This window comes from Charadrius vociferus, unplaced genomic scaffold (assembly GCF_000708025.1).
Source record: "Charadrius vociferus isolate BGI_N301 unplaced genomic scaffold, ASM70802v2 scaffold103, whole genome shotgun sequence".
NCBI classification, from domain to species: Eukaryota; Metazoa; Chordata; class Aves; order Charadriiformes; family Charadriidae; genus Charadrius; species Charadrius vociferus.
The window spans coordinates 3,759,592-3,785,090 of NW_009648061.1; the positions used below are offsets into that span (position 1 = coordinate 3,759,592).

Sequence of the window (25,499 nt, forward strand, 5' to 3'; positions counted from 1 at the left end):
AGACCAGGTATTCATTTCCTTGTGAAGTGATTGCCTTCAAGGAGCACACTTGAGGGATGCGAAGGAAACCATGGTTGCAGAGCTAGGCAGCCCTTGGAACACCTTTTAGACTACAAAGCGATGGCCTTCTTTGTCAAATTTTTCCTGATTTACATGCTTCAGCACTTTGTTAACACTTGTAAGAGCAAACTACAGCTTCCCTTAAAGGTTAAAGCCCAGTGTTTCAGTTTTAACAGAAATGATCGACTCATTGCTTTTTAACTCTATACTCGAAACTAGTATTTCTTTTGGGGACATCTCTTACATTTATGTGATGTGTTACACTTGTTCACTGACTATGCCCATGATGAGTGGGATAAATGAAAACCTGGGGATAAACTCTGCTCTCACTCCTGTCTGCATCGGGATCAATATGGTCGATGTCAATATAATCGGCCCGTTATAAAAGGAGCATTGGCAAACACTGAATCCTGCTGAGACTATGTAAATAGGGGTTTTTTCCTTTCAACTATGGGGTGGTTGAAGAATGTCTTAGCAGCCAAGATATTTCTTAATGATGATCCATTTGCCTACAGTCAGCAATTACTACAGGCCCACTGAAGTAGGTGCAACAAGCATGAGAAAAGAGATGCTATCAGCACTAATACAGCACATTACATGACCACAATGTTGACTGGTTGCTTGCCAGAGCAAACATAGGAAAATAAGCTTAAAGGAACAAAACAGTATAGTACTGCACACTCGGGGCAAGATTTTCTTTATTTTGAAGTTAAAATAGTTAATGGTGTCTACTAGAAATGTATAGCTTTGTCTTAATCCATTGAATAAATATTACTGTCGATTAATTAGTTCAAAGAAAATCACGACAAACTTACTTGTGAGTGGGCTTGGCCAGGATTATTTTATGCAGACTAATTTCTTTCAGGGCTTTGAAAAAAATCCTAAAAATAATAGCCAGAACACACACTCCTCCTAAGACCCAGTATGTAAGAGGTGAAACAAAGAGCCTTACCTGCCTGTGCAGCTGTAATCAGAGCCGTGTTCCCTTCGTTGTCCTGCCAGTTCACATCAAGGTGAGGGCATTGTGCTAAGGCTATTACAATATCCACATAACCTTGGTAACAGGCAACGATAAGACCATTCTGTAAGTAAAACATAAAGAGAGAGTTAGGTTTACCAGACTCGGAAAAGTTCACCAAGGAAGAACACAAGTCTGCTTTTTCTTTTTTATTTTTTTTTTCAGACTGAAGAACTGAAAAGGTATCAGCATAACTAGTGATGAGCTCCAGGCACAATGTTCAGATCCAAAACACTGCTTTTATCTCTACCCTTTGGCGAGTAACACTTGGTATTCCTCAGAAATACCTAAGAGAGTAGGTGTTATATTATGCCACTTGGAAAGTAACTGTTTATAAATGGCTTATGCTTATATGGCTATATACTCTATATCCAAATGAGAATAAATCAGATTTTATTATATAATAAAATGAAGCCGGCAGGTAAGATGAACTGAATATTAATTCTCTGAAAAACAACTGCTTGTTCTCTGAAGGGGAAGTGATAGGCAGGAGTTGTGTTCATGCTGCCTGTTGCTATCTTTAAATACTTCAGGCTTCCCATTAGAACTAGACCTTTTTATGTAATCATAAATAAAATAAAATTGCTTTTAGAGTTCCTGTTTAATGTGCTTTATGACAGCTGGAAGCTGTAAAACTTCCAGGAGGTAAACTCAGCTTGGTACCCAGGTAACGTTTCACTCCACAGCAGCAAACTGACAGCTTCCCTAAAATACGGCAAAATACACTTGTTGTTAATTAACTACAGTACTTAATCCTGGCTGCTCACTTGACCACTAGGATTGCAACCATTATCTCTGGTCTTCAGGATTACTCGGACAGCCCAGTGTTCATCTGCGCGGGGCTGACGGGTGTGGAGGAGGGCAGGTGCAGATAAATCAGTGTTACTCCCTGCACTCCCTCTTCACTGCCAACACATGACTCAGTTTTTCTGAGCTCAGCATCAGTACCTGACTCTTGAAAAGATAAGGGCAGAGACACAAATCTCAACCTCTCTGGTAACTCTGCCTGCCTAAAATGTGCGCTCATACAGACGTGCTGCAAGTTCATAACCACAAAAGACTAACAAGGAGGACAAACCGGTTACGAAAACTGAATGGCCCACCCTGACTCCTCCATCATTTTTCTAAGCGGCTCTTGCCTAAACATCCTCTTTATTGCTTTTCCCCACGGACACTACTGAGACAGAGACATTCACCAAATGACAACAACTGCGGCTTCTGATTTATTGTCATTATAACTAGTTAGTTAATATTTTAGTGTCCTGTTTCGTTGTTATTCTGGGTAGTCCATTTGGCTTAGGTAGCAAACAGCTTCATTAAGACACAGAGGCAACGCCAACTCTTCAGGGTGCTCACAGGCTATGTAGGGTATTTCTCAATTACATCTTTCAATAAAACTTTTACTCTGATTCCTTTTATAGTCAATTTACTCTTGTTCTCAGTATGAAGCAACACCCACCACTTTTTTATAACGAGCTTCTGCATTTCCTTGTTAAGAACCTGTAATACTTCAAACTTTTCTATTGAAATTGTATTGAGGATTCTGCTTAAAGTCATATATACACACATATGACCTGAAATAATGTCCACTAAAACATATGTACCATCCTGATGGGATTGTTCAGATTAATCCAAGTTTTACTACAATGTAATCATTCTTAGCTTTAAAAAAATTGTGTTAGCGTCCATTTGGTAAGGACCTGAGCATTATTTTACTTGTTTAATAATTTCATTTTTCACCTGATGTTCAGGATATAGGTCTTTACAACTCCAAAAACCCTGCAGATTTAAAACATCACCCAATCATTCAGTAAAATGTCAGTTACTAACGATGGTAGAAAACTAAGTATACAATAGTTTGGAGGCCTAAAATTTTTTATCATAAGGGGGATCCTATTGCTGACTGAAAAAAATGTCATTTTTTAAGAGACTGGTATTTTCAAAAAGCCATGGGAATAGCTTAGTTATCATCTGTAATGGAAAAAACTGTTTCACTCACTATCTGAAGGATATTTTCACAGTATATTTTCACAGGACATTTTTGTGTTCTCAAAATATTTATCAGACGCGTAAAAAAAAAAGGTTAATTTTTTTTGCTCTCTTTAAAAGAAAAACAAACTGTAAGACAGTAAACCAAACCATAATAGACATCAAACACTAGCTCTTTTTTGTGAGAGGTTTTTGCATTACAGTATTTAGGGACTTTTGTCCTACTTTTAGTGGGTACCTCCATCAGATAGGATCTAACATATCTAACACACACTGGCATTCTAATTTCAGCAGACGTGAGACACAAATGATCTCAAAATCAATCAACCTCATTCACCATTCTGAGTTTACAAGCCAGAGGGATTACTTAGGTAACAACATTTTCTAAAGTTTATTTTCCAAAGATGCTATCAAAGACTGCTTGCTTAAGGACAAGGAAAGGCAACAGAGAGTAGGAGCTTTCTGAGGGATTACGTGATGCAGTAGCATGGAAAATAATTTTTGAAGGACGATTGTACGACTCTGGAGTAGGTCAGATAAGACTGTGAGAACCTGGTGTTCGACGGAGTGTGCCCAGTGCTCCCTGGTTGAGAAGCAAAATGAGCAATCACATGAGGACATAAAAACAAGTCACTTCGCTGCCATATGGTTCCCAGCACTGTCCAGAGCCGTAAAGCTGATGCAAGTGCTCTCTGGTTGCCCTCACCGGTTACGTGTTTCACAGGGAGGCGGGTGAGACAGACCTTGCTGAGAGATGCCTTCCTTTGCATAACTCTTCCAAGTGCATCAGCTATTGAAATGAGGTGCAGGAGGCTACAGCTTTAGAACGAAAATTGCAATAAACCCCTGGATTCTATGGTTATTTCCCAAATCCTGTTTCAATGATACCATGATAATTTGTGTTTTCAATTGTGCTTCCATCCCCTCCCCCCCCTTTTTTTTCCTCTTTGCATCCATTTCTGGCCCTGCCTGTATTCTGCTTTCTGAAACTTAGTACAAGCAGATGAGCCAGGACGCGCAATCAGTCAATCGCAACACAAGTTATGAGTCTGGAATCTTTAACTTCATATACCAATAAATACTATTATCCACAGCTATAATACATTGCAAACTCTTTCAACAATCTCAATTAATATCTATAACTGACACGAAATTGCTTTCAGCAAACTGCCTTTTGAAGCAATTGCTAAAGCAGTAGCCTGTATCACAGCATTCTGCAGGAAAATACAGCTGTGCACTTAATTTTTTTTAAAGATTAAAATAAAGCATATAAATGAATTTTATCTAGAAAATTCTGAACCTGAGTAATCTGGTTATCCCCAGAAAAGAGATGACATTTTATCTCATTAGTGTTCCACCAAGGCATCAGTTATTCTGCTCCTCATATGAAGGGTCATGGTGCAATAATGGAGTGGTCAGTGTATGCGGAAAAAATGTATTTTTAAAAAATTGAATCTTACTATTATTTTGTCAGTAAGATCAATTTTCAGACATATTCACTACATGTGAAAGCTTTAGGAGAAGGAAGATTGATAAATCTTCAATGCACGTCCTCCCCCTAAGAGTTCAACCTTTCTCCTTTAACAGCATCCTTTCCCCTCTTTTCCCTTTCAAATGTCCTCAACCACCACTTATTTTAAAACATAATAAAACCTCAGACTATTCCCATTAATATATAATAATAAGCAATTATTAGAAGGAATAACTGTACATACAATTATGTGATTCTATGATTCTGCGTGTCACAGCATGCAAGCACAGTACCCCTGCTTTCCAAGGGCTGTTGTGTTAGCTACAACTCGTTCTCCCCTGATCAGTGGCCAGGGTTGCTGCCTGTTGTTCTCCCAGACCAATGAAACAGAACAGGCAAAAAAATCTGCTTTGATCTGCTGTGCAGAAGAGACCTTAAAGCATCAAATGACATTGACGCCTTTGGACTGTAGGAAAAGGGATTTCTTCATTACGGGAGACCAGCACTACTGGCTTCTCTGAGGTTTGCAACAGATTCTATTTGATTTTTCAAATATCGCATACAGACTCTGTGTGACAACCAATAAAGCATGAGTCATCCATCACATCAACTACATTAACATTTACTGACAATTTTTCCACATAAGGGGAGTGGAAATTCAGCTCAGTAATAGGGTTTTTCCACGTAGAAGCCACAGTCCTGCCAGGTGTTGAGGGCTCTTTCCTCTGTGGAATGTTTGCCATTTCACAGAGCTTGCCCCCAGTTTTTCTATAGTATATGACATCTTTTATTTTTATGTAACTAGCACAGTTTTGAAAGATCGCCCTTTGTTTTGAAGTCAGAGAGGAAAATTAACAATATTTTATTTAAAATATATGACAAAAGAATTAGACTGGGATAATTTACTTATTTTCCATATATTCTAAATAAAGTATAAATAATTTTCTTAATTTCATCCCAGAGTACATAAATGGACATTTCAGGTGTGGGACTACCTGAAGTTTATCAGATGTTGCAACACCTTCTCAAGCAGTGTTTACAAATTCTAAGAGTTTCATAGTGCTCTTCTGTAATCAGACTAAAAGTATTGTATTAAAATTTCCTACAGAAGCATAAACTTGAAATATGTATGTTTGAAATAGAATAAAATGGTCTCGGGAAACTTTTTATTCCTTTTAAACTGATATTTTTTCATGTGCCTTTGATTTCATGGAAGACTGGAACAGTGGTGCCACTATAAAAATAAACTCTGCTCGGCTGTGTTGGCTAATGACATAACAATGTGTCTGACTAAGTGAGGTCATGGGTATCTCAGGAGACAATTTTATAAATCAGATGTTATGACAAAATTACAGATGTAAGGTTATTTGTACACTAGATCATTACAGATAATAGAGATCACAAGAAATACTAGAGGATCAATAACGAACTCAGGCTGAACAGTAGAGCAAATCACATACGGCATGCAATTATTTTAGCTTTTAAAAAAATTCTCTTCAGGCAACTTATTTTCCACCAAGGTGCTGAGAATGAAAACAGCTTATTATAGCTTTTCGCCTATTATCCCAGACAAAAATGGGTCTGGCAAAAGACTAAATTGACATTACCCTTTGCCTTATATAAGCAGCATGATAAACACCTGTCCAGTTTGCTTTGCATGCATCTGTAAGTATTAATGACATCTCTGCAAGGCTGGTTTAACAGGAATGATTAAAACTGCATGTAATTGAATTAAATGAGATAACCATACATTGTCATCCATAATCATATGCAGGGACAACTATGAAAATTATGTCTAAGTTAAAAGCATATTACACAAACAGTATTATGAGTAATAGAAATGGAAGAATAATAAAACATAAAGGAAGGAAGATAAAGTTGTGTTTAAACTTTTTCTTGTTGATTTCATAAAATAATAATTCCTATATTTAATATTTTCTGTTATACATAACTCACTATTAGAACTGTACATAACTATCACTCACTATAACATAATTCACATACAAAGAAAAAAAAAAAAATCAGGTCATGTATTTCAAAATAAACCTCCCAATATTATTTGAGGGAAATTCTGATCTCCACTATAAACTCTGCATCTCTGTGAAACTTGAGTTAACAGAGATTCTAAATTTGCATTGTATTAAAAAAGAGCAAAATTTAGTGCTAAGCATCACTATCTGCTATATTCTAATTTGTGTATAACGCATAAAACCTTCCGTAAAACCTTCTGCATAAAGCAATCTGAGAAACTTTCATAAATGGCCTGAGCTTATATTATAATTGGTTTAGCTGATTAGATCAACGGTGACTGAGATGAGGTAATTATTCAGGTCATCAGTCCCACGAGAAGTGGTGTTTATGTGCTCCGGAAATCCATCAAGCACATACACTTTAATATTATCTGCACAAAATAATTTAGGCTGACCTTTTAGAGAAAGGGCTGCAACAGCTTAGTCACATACAAATTTATACGGGGAAAGCGACAAAAATAAGAGCTGGTAATTTAAATGAATTTTGTCCAACTGTTGCTTGGACAAAACCCCACGTGCCTGGAGGGGGGCAAGGAGGAAAATGTTGATTTTGTTGGGGAAAGCGATCGGACAAGTGCAAAAGAGTATTCAAGCAGGGATGGAGCAGCGGTGCGCAAACCTCTCTCCCTCCTCTGCAGAGGAACACAGTAGACCTGAAGCACAATCTTGTATCCAAAAGCAAGCTTAAATGGCACTGCCCCTTCCAGAACCTGAATACTGAAGGTGCAAAATCACCACCTTCGCTTCACAGAGTTATGAACACTCACAGATACATTCCTAGGCTTGAATCACGCTCCGCTAGCTAAAAACATGGACCTGTCTGTGGACATGAGGATGATAACCCACCATTTTTCCCCTCCGTTTTGAGGGATATGTTCAACTTCACTTATTTCGTAAATGCCTCTTGTACCAGTCAGGCCACATGTCTTTAAGTAAAGGTATAGCTTAGTATATGTATCATCTCTGCAGAAGTCCTTACTTAATCTGTTCTAATCTAAATCTCTGTGATCACCTCTAAAAATAGTCCCAGGAAAGTTCATTTTACTATGCCTGCAAAAGCTTGCATTACACAACAAAGAAAACCAGTACCACTTGTGTAATAAATCAGACAACAAAAAAAATGCAATAAAATTAGTATGACTTTCCTTTTTTACTAACATGTATGTTGTCTGAATCGGTTTCAGCATCACTAGTGATATAAGCAGCTGGGAGAAACCTTGGGAAGCTGCTGCCAGGGGCCATAAGGGACATACAAAGCAAATAAACACACGTCATGTAGCCAGAGATATTCCAGTGTGTGGGGTACATAGGAAACGAATTTATCATATGGCAATACTGAAAGATGCTTATGAGGGATTAACCCTTCTCTATTTTTTTTTAATATCAAGCCACATAATAAAAGCCAATAATTCAATGGGAAATCAAAAACTCTGGACCTGATGGGGCCTTGGGGCTTGTATACTGTTCCACAGGAGGCTGGAACATGTCGCCAGCTCCCACACTGCCTGACCTCTTCTCCCAACACCAGCCATCCAGCTGCCTCTTGACATGGCTCCCTTGAACGAAGCTGGGGGACGGGATGACTCAGAAGTCAGATGATTACATCTCCAACCCATGGGAAGATTTATGGGAGGAAAGCTGGAGCATTACACCAGAAGTAGCGATCCATTTTTTCTCCTTACTGCTGCGAGTTGTCCTCATCTTCCTGTGAGGCAAACCCTGGGTGAGACAACACCCAGCTGCTCAGGAGCCCTTCAACCATACTCTGCACACACACACACACCCCGACCCCCCAGGGATGCTCTGGGAGCCGCAGAATCATAGAATGGTTTAGATTGGAAGTGACCTTGAAGATCATCTAGATCCAAACCCCCTGCCACAGGCAGGGACACCTCCCACTACACCAGGTTGCTCCAAGCCCCATCCAACCTGGCCTTGAACACCTCCAGGGATGGGTCATCCACAATTTCTGCAGGCAACATGTTCCAGTGTCTCACCACCCTCACAAGTAAAAAATTTCTTCCTAATATGTAATCTAAATCTAACCTCTTTTGGTTTAAAAACATTACCCCTCATCCTATCACTACACTCTCTGATAAAGAGTCCCTCCCTGACTTTCCTGTAGGACCCCTTTAAGTACTGGAAGGCTGCCATAAGGTCTCCCGGGACCCTTCTCTTCTCCAGGGTCAACAACCCCAACTCTCTCAGCCTGTTTCCATGGGAGAGGTGCTCCAGCCCTCTGATCATCTTCGTGGCCCTCCTCTGGACCTACTCCAACAGGTCCATGTCCTTCTTATGTTGGGGACTCCAGAGCTGGACGCAATACTCCAGGTGGGGTCTCACAAGAGCAAAGTAGAGGGGCAGAATCACCTCCCTCGACCTGCTGGCCACACTGCTTTTAATGCAGCCCAGCATGTGGTTGGCTTTCTGGGCTGCAAGTGCACATTGCTGGCTCATGTTGAGCTTCTCATCCACCAACACCCCCAAGTCCTTTTTGGGGGAAGCTTCTCTCTCACATTCCTTTACCTGCACTGTCTGCTGCCACCTCCCACACCACACGCGCCTCCCCCAAGTCATTCTGTGTCCAAAGGGCTGGAGGACTGCTAAAGTACAGAAAGCATATTTTGACTGTGTAGCCTGACCAACAGACAGCGCTCGCTGGCACCTCCTCTCCCAACCACCGCAGAAGAAGCCACCCTTTCTGCTGCAGAAGGAGGCCAGAAGCAGAGGGCACTCAGGATTACATCTAAGAGTGGAAACAGCCCTGCAAAAAAATATGAGCAGAGGGGCACTGCGTCGACTGAGTTGCAGGAGGTCTGAGTTGCGTTGCCAGCTGGGTTACTACGAGTTGAGATGACACTTGATGATACTTCTTAAAAGAGTAGCAACTGGGCTTGTGTTATCACATGAAAAATCTTTTATTGTTCTTTCCTCTCGGAACATCAGCTTGAAATAAAGAAGTGAAGACCTGAGCACATGGACAAGAGCTACTAGCAGCTACAACTGTCTCAGGCATTTTTTAGTGTTGAGGCACTTGAGTCAGGAAATATAATGTAAATCCATTTAAAAAAAATATATAAAAAATTTAAAAATATTACTCAGGGTGCTAGTAGGTATACGCATTTATGCTCAAGATCAATTGTGTTAAAATAATGTATTATTTTGCAGTGACAGCTAGTAAAACTATATTAGGAATGTAGTTATCAGTCCTAAGTTTCATCAGGTAGGAGAAATGCCTTCACTAGTGACAGCAGACTGTTGTGCAACAAAGCAATATACAAAATGAAGAAGTTTATATGGAAAGAGAAGAAACTGGGATTGTTTTCCCACAACTGGAAAAAGAAGTGACACTTGATGTAGTCCCATCAGTCCAAAATTAAGTTTTGCAATGTATGTGAGATCTCTGGTAACAGCTGAAATAAACAAGGTATGATTTTAGAAAAGGAATATGTAAGCAATCTTTAAGGTAGTACTTTAATAAAAATGACACATACTTAAAATGAACTGACAGGTCACCCAGTGGAGCTTATTGCCAATATCGACACACTAAAAGGACATCTCTGGATTCAATAACATGGGAAATCAGCCCAGGATACCATTTTCTGGGAAAAGTTCTCTGTTCTGATTGTGGGGTGCCTGACTCTAAAGGACAAAAAATACCGCAGGTAAGTGGTAGGGTAAGTAATGCAATTTTTATCAGGTTAATTTTCACATTTCCAGTTTATTTCGACTGTCATGTTGGGTACAATACTAAGTAGTGATGATCCCTGACAAATAATGCAGCCTTACTAATCCTAGCTTTCCTGTTTGTATAGCACAAACTAATCAGTGTTAATACTGTCAAATGCTAGTGCTAAGTTTCGATAGTGTTGACAGTAATAACACATGATATATGGCAGCCAAATTTATACATCCCTCTGTGCTATGCCTGTTTTTCAAGATCGCAGGGCACTTTTCTCTGGCTTAAAAGTAAGGGAAGAGTTATTTATAAGAAAGAAGTGAGAGGTCTGACTTCAGAAAACAATGTAAATGATGTACTGAACTTTAATGGGGGGATTGTGTTGTAAACCCAGGAGGCATTTCTACCAGGAATCCCGTGTCTGCACCTTGAGGTGCACTAAACATGAGCAACCCAAACCATTAACTGCAGAGGGCTGGGGGTGGAGGCAACACACCAGACTCCCACCGGTATGTCAGGATCCTGCCCCACTGAATGGCGACCGGATTTTAATTTCCTTTATTTGTCTTTCACTGGCTTGCTGTGCAACATTTAGCAAGGCTTCCAAGGGCTGTAAACCATCCTGTGAACAGTTAATGTATTTCTGGATCCTTAAATGAACAGGACATTATTAGACTTTGCTTGGAACAGGCGTTCCCAGCTAGCAATAGATTTAAAACGGCAAAGTGCCAACTGCTTCCACCTGTGAATATATGCGGCTGGGAGCACCTGCTGCTCCGGCCAATTGCTGCACAAAGCTGCAGTGAGTTTGGGAACCACTGAAAGAAAGTGAGCTTGTAGCAAGGATCAAAATACATCTTTTGTGGAAACCATTATATGGAAAATATTTTGGAGAATCTCTTGATTTGCCAGATTACTTCAAAATCCGATGTTACAATAATAGTCTTCCTATCAATTGCATCATCGGAGCATTTTATTTTTTTTTCAGAAAGGCAAAATCCCTAAGAGCTAAACAAAACGATAGTCAGAGGTGGATCATCTAATAGCAGAACCCAAACCTGAAGTGACTTGTATCCAGCACACTCTCTCACCATGAGGAGACCTTTAGGTACGTTCCGAAACCAGTTTAGATCTGAACTCCAAGTCCTGGCTCTGACGGACACTACTGTTAACTTCCCTGCTGGTCTCTGAATATAGACATATATTGGCACACATTTATTCATAAAAAGGAGAGTTTGAAGTATTTTAAAAACATATTTTGGTGTGCATTCAGAAGCCCTGTGAAATGCATTTTGTGCACTGACATAACTCTGTCAAAAGTACCTCCTTTGGCTTTAAGGCATACGATTCAACTCCTCTCTATGTGTTTAATAGATACATTTTTCCTTTCTGTTATGCTGTCAGACACAGGCTGACCGTAGCTTAGTTCTGTTGCAAGTGGCTAAACAGAGTGTTTGAATGCATACGTTTTTTCAGAACTCTCCAAAAGTAATGACTCACAAAATCTTTGTAAGTAATAATTTTGAATTTGACACTAGCTAAAAGATAAATACACAATCTTCTGCTCCATCATAATCTATCGTTGTATCTAATCTGTCTCTTCTGTAAACTACATTTTAAAGGCCCCAGAGTACATTTTCACTCTGGAGTTCTCTGAAGAGACAGGGCTGGTGATGAGCTTGCAAGCACCCTCTTGTGGCAATGACCTTCTCTAGTATATTAGGAAAGATCTTCCCAAGAAGTTTCAGTTCCTTTCCTCCAACTTCTGTAAATTCTTTTTGCTTGTCTTTCTCTGAGCATCCTGGTTGTGGAATCTCACCAGACCCAAACTTTGTAAAGAAAGAGCCCAGGAAGAGGTTTGTCCATCAGTGCTTAATCTGCCACCGAAAAAAAAAAAGGTCTCTTTCCTCAAAAGAAAGCAACTTGATGAAGAAAAAAAACCATCAGGGTGAAAAGTCTTCCTTGCAGAGGCCCTATACTCACCAAGAAGAGCAACTGCATACATTTCTTGGGACACCAGAAATGGGGGACTGCCTGCACGCTACACACAGCACCGCACAGTACCACACACAAAAGTACCAGCCTATTTCCTTTAATCTAAAGAAGCCGTAAGAGCAATAAAAGCCCAGTCTCCATATGTGTCTGCCATTTGACAGTAAGTTTCATAATGACATCAATGGCAAAGTAACAACCTCATGGTCTCTTCTTCCCAACTTCCCTGTGCTCTGGCTTTTGAACCTTATTGCTTCCTTTTCTGTAACACTTCTAACAATAACCCTCCTTATTGATCTTGTATCTTCTAATAATAAGCCTTATTGATCCTGGAACTGACCTGAACAGACCGAGAAATGGCAGTAAACCTTCTCCCCCAGTATAAACAAAGAGAGGGGAGAAGACCAGCTGCCCTTGTACAGCTGAAGGACAAGTGATTCTCAGATGACAGAGATGTATTAGTATTTAGCCTACAGGATTCCCCTTACATACTTCACTCTAGATGTGTTATCACGTAGCAACAGACACCATCCTCTTTTCAACCAAGAGGATAACATGGTAACAACAATCAGTAGTTGTTGTTCATGAAAACGCAAGCGAAATACTGATATTCAGGAAGAAACATATGCTGAAATATTACTGGTAGACATGTAGAAGGTTCTCCAGCTGGACCAGGTGTTATCATTTCACTTCAATCAAGCAAAGATCCCACTGATGGGATCTCATTATCTTGCCTCTTCAGACTGTCATCAGCTAGCACACGGAGCAATGGTTCTTCAGATGTTAAAGCATCCAGGTTCTTGAAAGCCCTTATTATGCTTTCCACAATGAAAGAGCTTCACTTATCTAGGATATGCATCTGATTTTACCTAGACTGGCTTTCATCTCAGTTATGCCCTTTCCTGTTTTTTCTCCAGCTCCAACAAGGCAAAAGATTTCTTTGAGCATAAATATCAAAAAAAGTCTCCTGCTTCTCCTTAGAAAACAAATAAATGTTTTAAGCAATAGACACATCTGTGGTGAATTGATGGGAGGTGTCTATTTTTCACTCAGAGACCTAAAGTGGATTTTGTTGTGTATGGATTAGTGTCAACCCTCGTGATCCTAAAGGGTTGCAATCCTGTAATCCCACAGCTCCATGCAACGCAGATGCTGTGGAGTATCACAGATGACCATGCTGAAGGCCAAAACCTGGATTTTTATAAGTATTACTTCTTGGATTCAGGCTTGTGAAACTTGGAGGAAAGTGCTGACTTCGTAAGAACTCTTTCACTCTTTTCGACTTATATGCTGCTAATTACCAGCACTCTAGAAATTGCACTGAAAAGTGGGTCTCCACAAAAGAGATGAGGCACTAGTAACTCTAATTGTTTAAACATTTACTGCCTTGGTAAATTCACACTCTCTGAATACCGGAGATTTTCAGTTCTGGGTGAAAACAGTAACTTCAAAGTAAGTATGCAATTTTCAAGTAATGCATAGTGAACTAGCATTGGTAACACTAAGCGTATAAATTTTATGCTCAGGTTTCTCATGTTCTATAACTGTTAGAAACACTGATGACTATGATTACATTTTAAATTACAGCAGAACATGTGGATTATGTTTCAGATAGACTTTTCTAGTTTTTATGTAAACATGCTTTGATCAAGGGCAAAGAGGGTTGCACTCTTGTGACCTACACCTACAAGTACCGACAACTCCAAAATGTTCATGGCTAGTTAGAGAGCAAGAACTAACCTGTGCTATAAAAACCATCAAACTACAGTTCTGCTTATTTTAGGAATAAAGTAACTGATGGACTGCATACAGCCACTGGAGAGGAAATCCATCGTGCCTCAGACTTCCCATTAAAGAATGGTTCCTTCCTGCAGATTTAGCATCACCCTGTGAAAAGTGCATGTTTTAACAAAAGGCAGAATTACGTTTTTGAAAGATCAGAGAACAGCGCTTGGCTGTATCAAGAACACTGCTGCTACTGGCAGCTTGCTATTTTGTGTAGATTCAACTTTTTAAAAATCCTGAAGAAGATTGTTCTAAAGCATCTTTTTTTTTTAAAGTGCACATTCCCATTTTAATTTTTTTTCTTTTATTGTCTCAATTAGCTAAATAGGGATTTGTCATCCACTGCAGGTGTCACAGGTACCAGTGTATGAGCAGACAGCTCGGCAAAGGTGAAAATCGTATTCAGAATACTCAAGTGAGAGACAGTAGCATCACCATCGCATTTGTCTCAAGTCAACTACAGTACTGCAGCTGGAGTTTAATAAGCAAATGCAGCACACACTCATAATGCCATTAGCTAATGGCAAGAGATGAGTGAGGCACCACCCACCATTGGTGCAGTCTTCGCTCTTACATGGAGCCTGTGACCACCCTGTTTATCTCAGCTGAGCATTTAGCTTAGTGCAATAAAGGCAGGAAAGCATCTTCTGCCTCTGTGTTTGGATCCAAGATTCATCTAAATAATAAAGAAATGTAGGGAGGGATTGAACATTAATATATTGTGGAATTTGCAGTAAAGAAGATAGAATTAAATAAAGAAAACAAAGACGGAGGAATAATTTCACATTTATATTCAAAAGCCTGGAATTACTAGAGACGACCTGCCTTTGTAAAAAACTGCTAACTCATTAATACAATATATCCACTTTATAGAACAGTTTCAGTCAAACAATCCAGAAACTGTTCTTATTCTGCCTCATAAAATTGAAGAGCATTTGGGTAAACTGCAAAACAGCTTCTCTTGAGTCAGGACTCCAGGAATTGATATACATAATCTACTTTGTCATTTAGGGACCTGTATCTATGAGAGAAATAGTAGACACTTAAAACAGTTTTCTTAATAAAAGAACACCTTTTGCTGAAAAGAAACACGCTAAAGAAAAAGCAGTATGTATCAAACACAGCTGGTGGAGGTTTTTCAGAGTTGTTTGCAGTGAGCTTGACATGAGTCTGTGCCCCACAGCAGCTGAAGAATTACAAAACAGTCTCGTACAGGGTCTTCTGGTACTTCAAGACACTGCTTGACTGCAGGATGGCATTTTTGTTGATAGAAGCTCACTAGTGAGAGCAGTATCTGAACATACTAAGGGACCTCTGAATGATGCTCAAGGCCCCCGGAGAAGAAAAAAAGATACCTGGTTTATAGGGAATTTTCAATGTACGGTTGGAAACTACATCCTAAGAAAGGAATCTTTTTACTTAACTGGCTGCAAGCTGTACAGCTTATAAAAGCAAATAAACATGTTCTTACACCCAAGACTCATCACCAAAGCTCTCTAATCTCTACAGCTGAAGATTTGTAAATACATACCTTTATATAAAATGAAAGGATAAAGAAAAATATCAGCTACCTGACACATTCCATCTCGGTTTGGGACAGCTATTACTGTTCACAAGAAGACTATAACCTATTGCATTCAATGTTGGTCAAACTTCATAGCGATTATTGGACTAGCACTTTCCCATAACTAAGCATTTAGCTGCAGCCATATTATTCATGTCTTGAAAAAATTCTGAATTAGCAAATGGGCCTGCATATCCATCAGCTGTCTGTGTTGCTTTTCAGGATTTTCTGTTTTTCTGTTCCAGGAGGATACTTCCCATCAGCTCGGTACGGCATTAGGCCACACAAGCTGTCATGGCTGATCTGTTGCTATTAGAAAGCTCCATCTAAGTAAAAAGGCTGACAAGCTCAGAAAACTAGAAGTATGTTTCTACTAAAAGTATAAACAAAGGTACACCAACAGCTGCAGAGATTCCTGTATGGTAAATGAGGACCTTTGGCTGAAATGGGCTTGGCTGCTTAAGAGACATTTGTCTGTTTAAATAGCATAGACATGACCTGTAAACACAATTTTCTTCATTTTTGTGGTGCCCAACTCCAAAGCACGGGAATTTGCTGAGAGATGGGAGCAAAGAAACACATTTACCTTGAAGAAATATTGCAAAGAAGATTCCATTAATATTCGTGCAATTTTTCTGTTTCATAATGATGAAGAGCATGCAGAGAAGGAAACTCTCCAACCACCTGCTAAGCATAGGGTGGTCAGCAGTAAACAGGAATAGCAAGAATAAGAAGCTGGGATGAAGACGTATTTCTGCAGTTAAAAGGAAGATAGTACATGTTGGTGTAACTAAATATTCCATTATAAATTTGGCATTTGGTTATTAGCAATGTATGACATTCTTAATGTAAATTTTCAGCTGTGCAGCCTTATTTATATACATTACACTGAACAAAAAACCTGCATTGCAACCCCATAAATGAGTAACAGTCATTTTAATAAAGTTAGTCCTCGTTCTTTCAACAGTCACTCACAGGCTACACTCGTGGACAAATCAAGCAGTTTTGCAGGAGGCAAAACCAGAAGACTGGCATTTTTATGGTTGACTGATGATGAAATATACCCAACAACAATCAGGATGCTGGATGGTAAATATTTATTCTACAGCTTTTTGTCATTTGGCTTCTTTTCTTTTCATCATAACTGAATATGTGGACCATTAGCTGTTCTCCTTCACCAGCAGACCCTGAGGAGCATCCTTAAATCCACCTGTCTCAGCAACATAAAACCTCCCCGTTCCACACAGAGCTGCCCACAGAGCTGAGCTGGGCACACCAGCAACACAAGACATTGCCAGAGCTTGCTCTTCTGTCACCCTGTGGATGGACACAGGACTCGGGAGCAGCAAACACTGTCCTTTGTTACCACCAAATCTACACATGTCCTGTTCCTTCAGCCATAATCTCTAGAAGCAAATGCACTGAGGTCTACATTTTCTGTTCTGCATTTTTTAATTCCTCTAATGTGCATTTTATCATCCAGTGCTGAATGTTTCATTTCCCAGGACTGACTCTCCCACCTCGTTCTTTTGCCAAGGAAGTTGAATGTACAATTAATGCTTTCAGTTCTGAAGAGGTAAGAAGTGATGTGCCAACGATGTAGCCTTCAAAGTTTCTGAGCCCTTTATTTCACAGACAACTTTCTGCTTGCTACAGAGGTCCACCAGACTGCACCCAACACTACCAAGCAAGAACCAAAAACACCTTCCACACCTCAGGGAAGACATACAGGTCAAACAAAATTGCATCAGCTACACAACGGCAATGACTCATACAGCAGCAATAAACTGAAGGAAATGTGCTCCTTAAAGATTTTGAAGAAAACTCTTTTTCATGTTATGATCCTTTCTATTTTTGAGTCAGGTTCCCCTCCCCTTCCTTAAAAAAAGTGTGTGCTAACTCATCTTACTCAGCTGGATATTAGAAAGCACAGGGAGGAAATATCAAGGTCTCGCCTCTATTGGAAGACTGACAACTTATAATTTCCTTCTCTTTTTTTTTAAGCTCATGTACAAAGAAAATAGCTTTTTCACCCAGATTTGAAAATTACTGATTGAATAGCATTTTACTTTCCATATATCTTCATTCAACTGTTCATTTTAAGGTGTTTGAGGCATGAGGAACCTCATCAGTATGCACCTTTCTGCGTTAGATGTCTCTGGCCTAAATATTTGCTTAAAGGACAAAAACTCCAGTAAGCTTAGAGAGATTTAAAATCTTTCAGAGACTACATAATCCATTTTCTAAGTAATTTCTGGTTTTCCTATCACTTCTACTAAAATTTTCAACACTCTTTTGAAATGCCTTGATCTGGAGATATGCTGTGAAGCCACAAGTTTCCACTGGCTTTTATTTTAATTCAACAGAAATTAAGGTGACTTCGGTCTGTGCAGAAAAGCTGCAGTGTAGTAAAACCAACAGGAGGCAGAAGTTTACCAAAGTGAAATGAAATGGAAACCAAAAACTATGAACAAGTATGGTCACTGTGCACTTAACAGTTCATCAAGCAAAGCATCTTTCTCATGATCTCAGAAGATACTAGGGTTTCTTTTCTTTTCTTTTCCATGAGGAGTGGAAGCTGACATATTTAGATGGTTTACAATTCCTGACCAAATGTTGCGGCTTCTTATTCCAGATTTTCTGAGAACTCCATATCCCTATTAACTAAAAAGATCCCAGAATAGCGGTGGAAGAATGGTAAAATTTATGTTTTTCTCCCTCCGTTTTCAGGCACCTGGAAGCAGTAACAGGTTTTCCCCTAAAATAGACCTCTACACATTTTCAAATGTTGTGCTGAGCATTTGGAGTTATTTTTCTATTTCTCTGACACAAAATGACAGTGTTCCTTGGTAATACTGAAATATTTTCAAGAGCAGAAGGCCTTGTCTTTGTATTTCTACCTCAAAATTATGGGCAGGCTGTTTCCTGTTACCTTCAGAGTCCAACTCCTTCAATCCACCTCTGTAAAGACATAAACAGCAGCAAATATCCAGAATGAAGGCTTGTTGAGGTTAACTGATGTAACTAACATGAGTATCAAAATCCTACAGCCAAAAATCACCTTCTTCCCCATGACATTTGGAAATCTCATATTGGATATTTGCACAGTAGAACTGTCGTAAATAAGATGATGGTACTAACTGATATTGCTTTGTAGCAATAATCTTAAAAGTGCAGCCAATACAGGTGGACTTCAAAATCATGTATTTTGGAATTATATTATTGATTGCAGTAGCACCAATAATAAGGTAAAGTCTTTCCAGATACTCTCCCTGAAGACCTTAACATCGGAAAGGAAACAACAGGAGATGGCTGTGGCAAGGAAGAGAAGCAAGTTTGTGAAAATAATGACGACAATATTTGAATGGTTTTGTATTCAATGAACAAGCCTCACTTGCCCTTTCCCCCATGACTGATAAGCTGCCAAGTTGTAGAGGCTTTGCTGTAATTCTTATTTCCTATAAGACACACCCTAACAATTCAGCGATAAATCAGAACTGGTGCAACCACTGTACTAGAAATAGACATTACATGAGGAAGTGGAAAATACGGTATTGTTAGACAGTTATTCAAAGTCTGAACTGGGTACCTAAGCACTGTTTTTAAAATTTCCTCCCCAGGGGAATGTGTTTTGTGGATGGCAAGAAGTAAGCAGAAAAGGGCCAATATACACAGTAAACTCACCAATTGCAATTACAATTACTATTTTGCAGTACAGAAACACTGGCACTGATACTATTTTTTTTTTAAATTCTCAAACCAATGAACTTCTTGTTATTTTTGAATTCTCAAAACATGACTTTTATTTCATAGATGGATATATTTGACCTAAATTTTCAAACTCTGCAGATTGGCAGATGAATGACAGTAGGCTAGCTTACAAAGGATATTAGTTACAGAATTGTGAACTGTACTTTTTTTGCACACTCAACTTATCCAAACAATAATGGCAGCATAAGAGAGCTAGAGGCTGAAGGTTTTAAACGTGATGGCTGGTTTTGCCTGTGAGCATGAAACCAGCAGCCCGTCTTTCACTCTGCTGGGGAGATGCACTTCAGTAAAAAGTGGGTGGCAGAGCACTGGCACAGGCTGCCCAGGAGGCTGTGGAGTCTCCTTCTCTGGAGATACTCAAAACCCGCCTGGATGTATTCCTCTCCAACCTGCTGTAGGTGACCCTGCTCTGGCAGGGGGGTTGGACTAGATGATCTCGAGAGGTCCCTTCCAACCCCTGCCATTCTGTGATTCTGTGAAAGGCAAGGTTTAGATTGGATATTAGGAAAAATTTTTTCACTGAAAGGGTTATCAAACATTGGAACAGGCTGCCCAGGGAGGTGGTGGATTCGCCATCCCTGGAGGTGTTTAAAAAAAGGGTAGACATGGTACTTGGGGACATGGTTTAGAAGTTGTTTTGTCAAGTTAGGTTAATGGTTGGACTTGATAATCTTAAAGGTCCCTTCCAACCTCAACAATTCTATGATTATACGAAAACACGCACAAGAACCCTGCAGAGTGAATTTCCCACATAACTATTTAATATCCATGGACGTGGCCTTACGTGCAGGTGTAGCGCACTGCCCTCTGCTCCAGCAGCTGCAGCAGCCGGGACGTGAGCTGGAAGTGGCACTGCCGGTGGGTTCAGTGCTGATGCCCCAAGTACCTGCTACTGCTCCCGCTCCTGCACTGCCACAGCTTGCGGCAGAATTGCTCTTCTTTTGCACTGACCCCAAAGGAGACCCCGTGTTTTTTAAATTCTTCCTCTCGGTGATGTTTATCAGACGGATCACACATATTTATGCCAATTAGTCAGCAATGTTAATCTGGTTTGCCACACAGTTACCATCTATGTCCAGTGGGGTGATTGATTTGTGGATCTAGCACAGGAGGGTAGAAGTTCCTACCAATCTAACACTGGGTACTAAAATTCCAAAGAAAGATACCAGTATTTTTTGCTGACACCTGATAACTAGGGTTTTTCATAGCTTTATTCCAGCAGAAGAGAGAGTGCTAGACCTGAGATCAGAAACACACTGGGGAATAGCATCACCTTTTGAGGTGATTACCTCAAGGTAATTTTTTTTTTTGCTTATTTGAACTCAGATCCTTAGAGGACGATTCATTCAATGTACGTTAGTGATCTGTGAAATGCACAGTAACAGTCACATCGCTGCACGCCAAAATACCGCAGCTCCACCCGCACCCATCTGTGAACGGACCCTCTGCTCATAAATCAACTGCGCTGACTGTAATAAGCATAAACTAGGTCAAGCTAAAAACGTCCACAGAAAGATAAAATGACAATAGTAAGTGAAAGGCATTTCACAATCTTGAGTCTTAGAGAAAAATAATTTGGGTGATAACTCTTAAGAGAAAGACTGACATTTATTCACCATGTCTCCCTCTTTTTTTTTTTTCTTTCTTCTTGTCCTGGGATGCTTATATTGCTTACTGCCTCTATAATGTCTCATATAAGTATTAAATATCTCAATGTTTGCTCATGTCATATCATTAACAGGATGATTAGGAAGCAATGTATGGTGGGAAAGAACTGCGCTATCTGCTTATATTTTTAAAATTCAAAAGCAACTTCTTCAAAGTCTTCAGGCAACTGTATTTATTGCAACAGGTGTAATTTGGTGAGGCAGCTCTCGCCTGTCACATTTAATTATCTTGCTTTTGCAGGGAGTTTTCCACGTATATGTAATACACTTCATGGGAACTTGCATGGAGATAAGCACTGTATATGCACTGAGACATCTGAATTCAGTAAACGGCATACATGCTATTTTAATTTGAGTAAGGTACTAGCAAGATTATCATGTTCCTAGCACTCACATCCCTGCAAGAGGAAGAATTTTCCAGGCTGGGAAATGCCCGCAGCCCGTACAGCAGCAGAGCAGTAAACCAAAACAAACTGCAATCAACAAGAGCCTCCTTTTTGTACACGATAAATAGGTGGCAAGGAAGATTCAGTCCCACCCTACGTAAATGGTGATGGGATGCAGCCCAGCGTGGACTCCGTCCCACTGGCTGGAGCTCGTAGGAGGTCAGTGGGGGACCCCAGAGCCAGCCGAGCCTTCCCGCACAGCCACCGCATGCAGGCTGTGGGATGGTCCCTGCCTGGGGCATTGCACTGATTTTCTGTGCCTGGGGCACGAGGAAGATGCTTTCGCTCTGTTCCCAGGGACCTTGGAATTGTTTTCTTTCCCCATCACCCATTAAATGCAAAGGTTTCACGCCCTCGTCAAACCACGAACCAGGGTGCCCTCCAGGAGCGACGTGGGTTTTATTCCAGGCTGACGTTCCTGTGTGGGGAGCTCTGCCGAACAGATCGGCCTCACCTAACACAGTGGTGACAAAATGCCTGCAGCATGGCAGGGAAAAAAAAACCTGTTGCTTCCCAGCCAAAGATTTCCTCTGGCTGCCACTGCTCCATACATCTAGGCATTTACTATGCAGTACCGCTTGTCTCAGCACAACCAGAAAAGTCTTCTACCGTGTTCGCATTTTTTACTAGCTCAGAAGGGCTTTGTAAATCTAAACACTAAGGTTTCATTAATGTTTGTGGTATTTCATTTTCCAAAACCAACCAATACCTGTTATTCTATACGCTTTGTCTAACAAGCTATTGCTATTTCATGCACTTTAAATAAAATCTTCCTTTGCAGAAAGGAAAATATTTGAAATAAACTCCTTTATGGACCAGAGCTTTGACTCTGCCTTCTCTTGAAACCTTTTTCAAGCCCATATGATACTTCCAGATATGCAGAAGTACCTTACCACCTTCCAAAGACAGTATTCCCTTTCCTTTCATCTACACTTAAAGACGCTTTTATAAAGCTACCCTTCCTGTGTTTCCCAATCAAATGCTAAACAGGTGTGCCGAGCCTTTTTTCATATGAGCTACAAAGAGCAAGATATCTAGGTTTTCTTAAAAAAAAAAAAAAAAAGGCAAGCCTAACATTCCCTGAAAGGCTGCTTTTATGAACGTATGCAACATGTTCAGTTATCTGCCCCTTTCCACTTTTCCACTTCAAAAAAAGAATCGCAATGTCTTACATGTAACCCCACCTCTCCACTAGTAATGGAGACAAAACTTCCCCGAGGGCCCAGTTCTGAGCTGTGGTGGCTGCTGGCAGCGTCTCTCATCATCAGCAGTCGGTCTGTCCGCACACAGGTTGTCCCAAAGACTGGGCCTCACAAGGCAAAGAGGCAAAAGACTGAAAAAAAAGCCCCACGTATGTGAGAGGGTATTACAGGCTCAGGCTCAAAATATTATACACCCGAAGCGTGTGAAGCAACAAAAGCCCGACCATGAGTCACTCCTGGTTTGCATCAGCTTGCTTTCAGATTGCTCCCTGTGGAATTTAACAGACATAATAAAAAATAATAGAATTGAAAAATGGGAACTATTTCCACATTGTGGGTTTTTCCCACAGTGGATACAATTTGAATTGCTAATTCACTGCCAGATGTGCAACCACAGACTCTGTGACAACCATCCTCTTCCTACGGTACTTAATTATTTCTTATTGTGACACACTGGGTATGCTACAGGATTATATTTAGCCAGGTTGGAGGGTTTCTGGTTTTGTTTTTAATGAAAGAAACCTTGGAAATGGGTAAATTCAAACCTATGTGGCACAACATTTTAAATTATTTAAAAGGGTAACCTACTGAGAGAAACTTTATTTATGAAAACATTAAAGACAAACTCCTGTCTCCAATAAAGCCTGTGGGAGTTCTTCAGTGCTTTCATATCCTCCAGAGATTTTCTTTTCTATTTAAAAAATCTACCAGCAGTTTTTAGTAAGTGGCCTTTGTGCAGCTCTACCTAAGTCACAAAAGTTAAACCTAACTCCACAGTGCAATGGCAGACAATATAGGAAGAATTTGCAGAAAAATTGTTAGCAGACAATGTAATGTTTCTGTCAATTGCTAAGAAAAATACCCAGAAGAGAATAAATTATATAAACAAAGTATAAGAACTGGAAAAGGTACTGAAATTAATGAAAAAAACACCAATTTGGAAAAAAACTGGAGCATCATATTGTCTATGTCATCCTACTTGAAAGCTATCTTGTCATATCTGAAATAAATATACAGCATGTGCAAATGGGTATTACACCAATTTTAATATCAGGATAGTTAATGATTTCCAAAACCATAACACAACAAATTATGCTAGTTTGGGCACTTTGAATAGAAAAGCCTAAAAAAAATGTCAAATTAGGAGAACCACTTGGGATTCTGAGAAAACCCGGGCCAAGCGCTGGCTGTGTGGACATCACTGGTCCACTCCAGAGAGGCTAAGTCTGAGTAAGGTGGACATGAGTGAGGCTGCACATGTGCTGTCACGCCAGAGACCATAGACTCATAGAATGGTTTAAGTTAGAAGGGACCTTGAAGATCATCGAGTTCCAACCCCCCTGCTATGGGCAGGGACACCTCCCACTAGACCAGGCTGCTCAAAGCCCCATCCAGCCTGGCCTTGAACACCACCAGGGATGGAGCTTCCACAACTTCTCTGGGCAACCTGTTCCAGTGCCTCACCACCCTCAGAGTGAAAAATTTCTTCCTAATATCTAATCTAAATCTACCTGCTTCCAGTGTGAAGCTATTCCCCCTCGTCCTATCACTACATGCCCTTGTGAAAAATCCTTCCCCAGCTCTCCTGTAGGCCCCCTCCAGATACTGGAAGGCTGCCATAAGGTCTCCCTGGAGCCTTCTCTTCTCCAGGCTGAACAACCCAAACTCTCTCAGCCTGTCTTCATAGCAGAGGGGCTCCAGCCCTCTGATCATCTTCATGGTCCTCTGGACCTGCTTCAACAGGTCCATGTCTTTCCTATGTTGAGGGCTCCAGAGCTGGATGCAGTACTCCAGGTGGGGTCTCAAAAGAGCGGGATAGAGGGGCAGAATCACCTCCCTTGACCTGCTGGCCACTTCTTCTGATGCAGCCCAGGATACAGTTGGCTTTCTGGGCTGCGAGCGCACATTTCCGGCTCATGTTGAGCTTCTCATCCACCAACACCCCTAAGTCCTTCTGCTCTGGGCTGTTCTCAATCCATTCTCTGCCCAGCCTGTAGTTGTGCTTGGGATTGCCCTAACGCAGATATAGGACCTTGTACTTGGCCTTGTTGAACTTGATGATGTTTGCCATGCCCAAACTCTCAAGCCTGTCCAGGTCCCTCTGGATGGCATCCCTTCCCTCCAGTGAGTCTACCTCTTCACGGAGCTTGGTATCATCGGCAAACTTGCTGAGGGTGCACTCAATCGCAACATCCATGTCACCAACAAAGATGTTAAACAGCATTGGTCCCAGTACCGACTCCTGAGGTACACCACTCATCACTGGTCTCCACTTGGACATCGAGCTGTTGACCACAATTCTCTGTGTGCGACCGTCCAGCCAGTTCTTTATCCACCGGGTGGTCTATCTGTCGAATCTGTGTCTCTCCAATTTAGAGACCAAGATATTGTGTGGGACAGTGTCAACTGCTTTTCACAAGTCCAGGTAGATGACATCGGTTGCTCTTCCCTTGTCCACTACTGCTGTAACCCTCTCATAGAAGGCCACCAAATTTGTCAGGCATGACTTGCCCTTGTCAAGACGGTTTCTTCTGGCAATGCACACACAGCCTATGCTCATCTAGTGGGATTTCCTACAAGCAAAAGGCTGGTGACACTTTCCAAATCAATCTTTGTATCAAAATGAAGAGTGAATTTTAGTTGGTGAGCATGTATCCCTTTTCTTTAGAGGCACAAAAATGTGTTTTAATGAAATGTAATTTAAAATAAACCTGATGCACATTGGACTCATCTGGCACGAAGTACCTAACACCTGTAAAGTCATACAAGAATTACTACTTAGTCTCACTCTCATTCTCCCCTGTGAAGATGAAGTACTACCCCCA

At 40.5% G+C, this 25,499-nt stretch overlaps 1 protein-coding gene across 1 annotated transcript in view; it reads right to left on the reverse strand.

Annotated features, from left to right (window-relative positions):
- ANKRD33B (ankyrin repeat domain 33B) overlaps nt 1-25,499 on the reverse strand; it is a 53,748-nt gene that overhangs the window by 12,003 nt on the left and 16,246 nt on the right. The window contains exon 2 of the mRNA XM_009883795.1: nt 1,013-1,142. Within this exon, the coding sequence (XP_009882097.1) occupies nt 1,013-1,142 (130 nt within the window). The remainder of the gene's footprint in view (nt 1-1,012; nt 1,143-25,499) is intronic.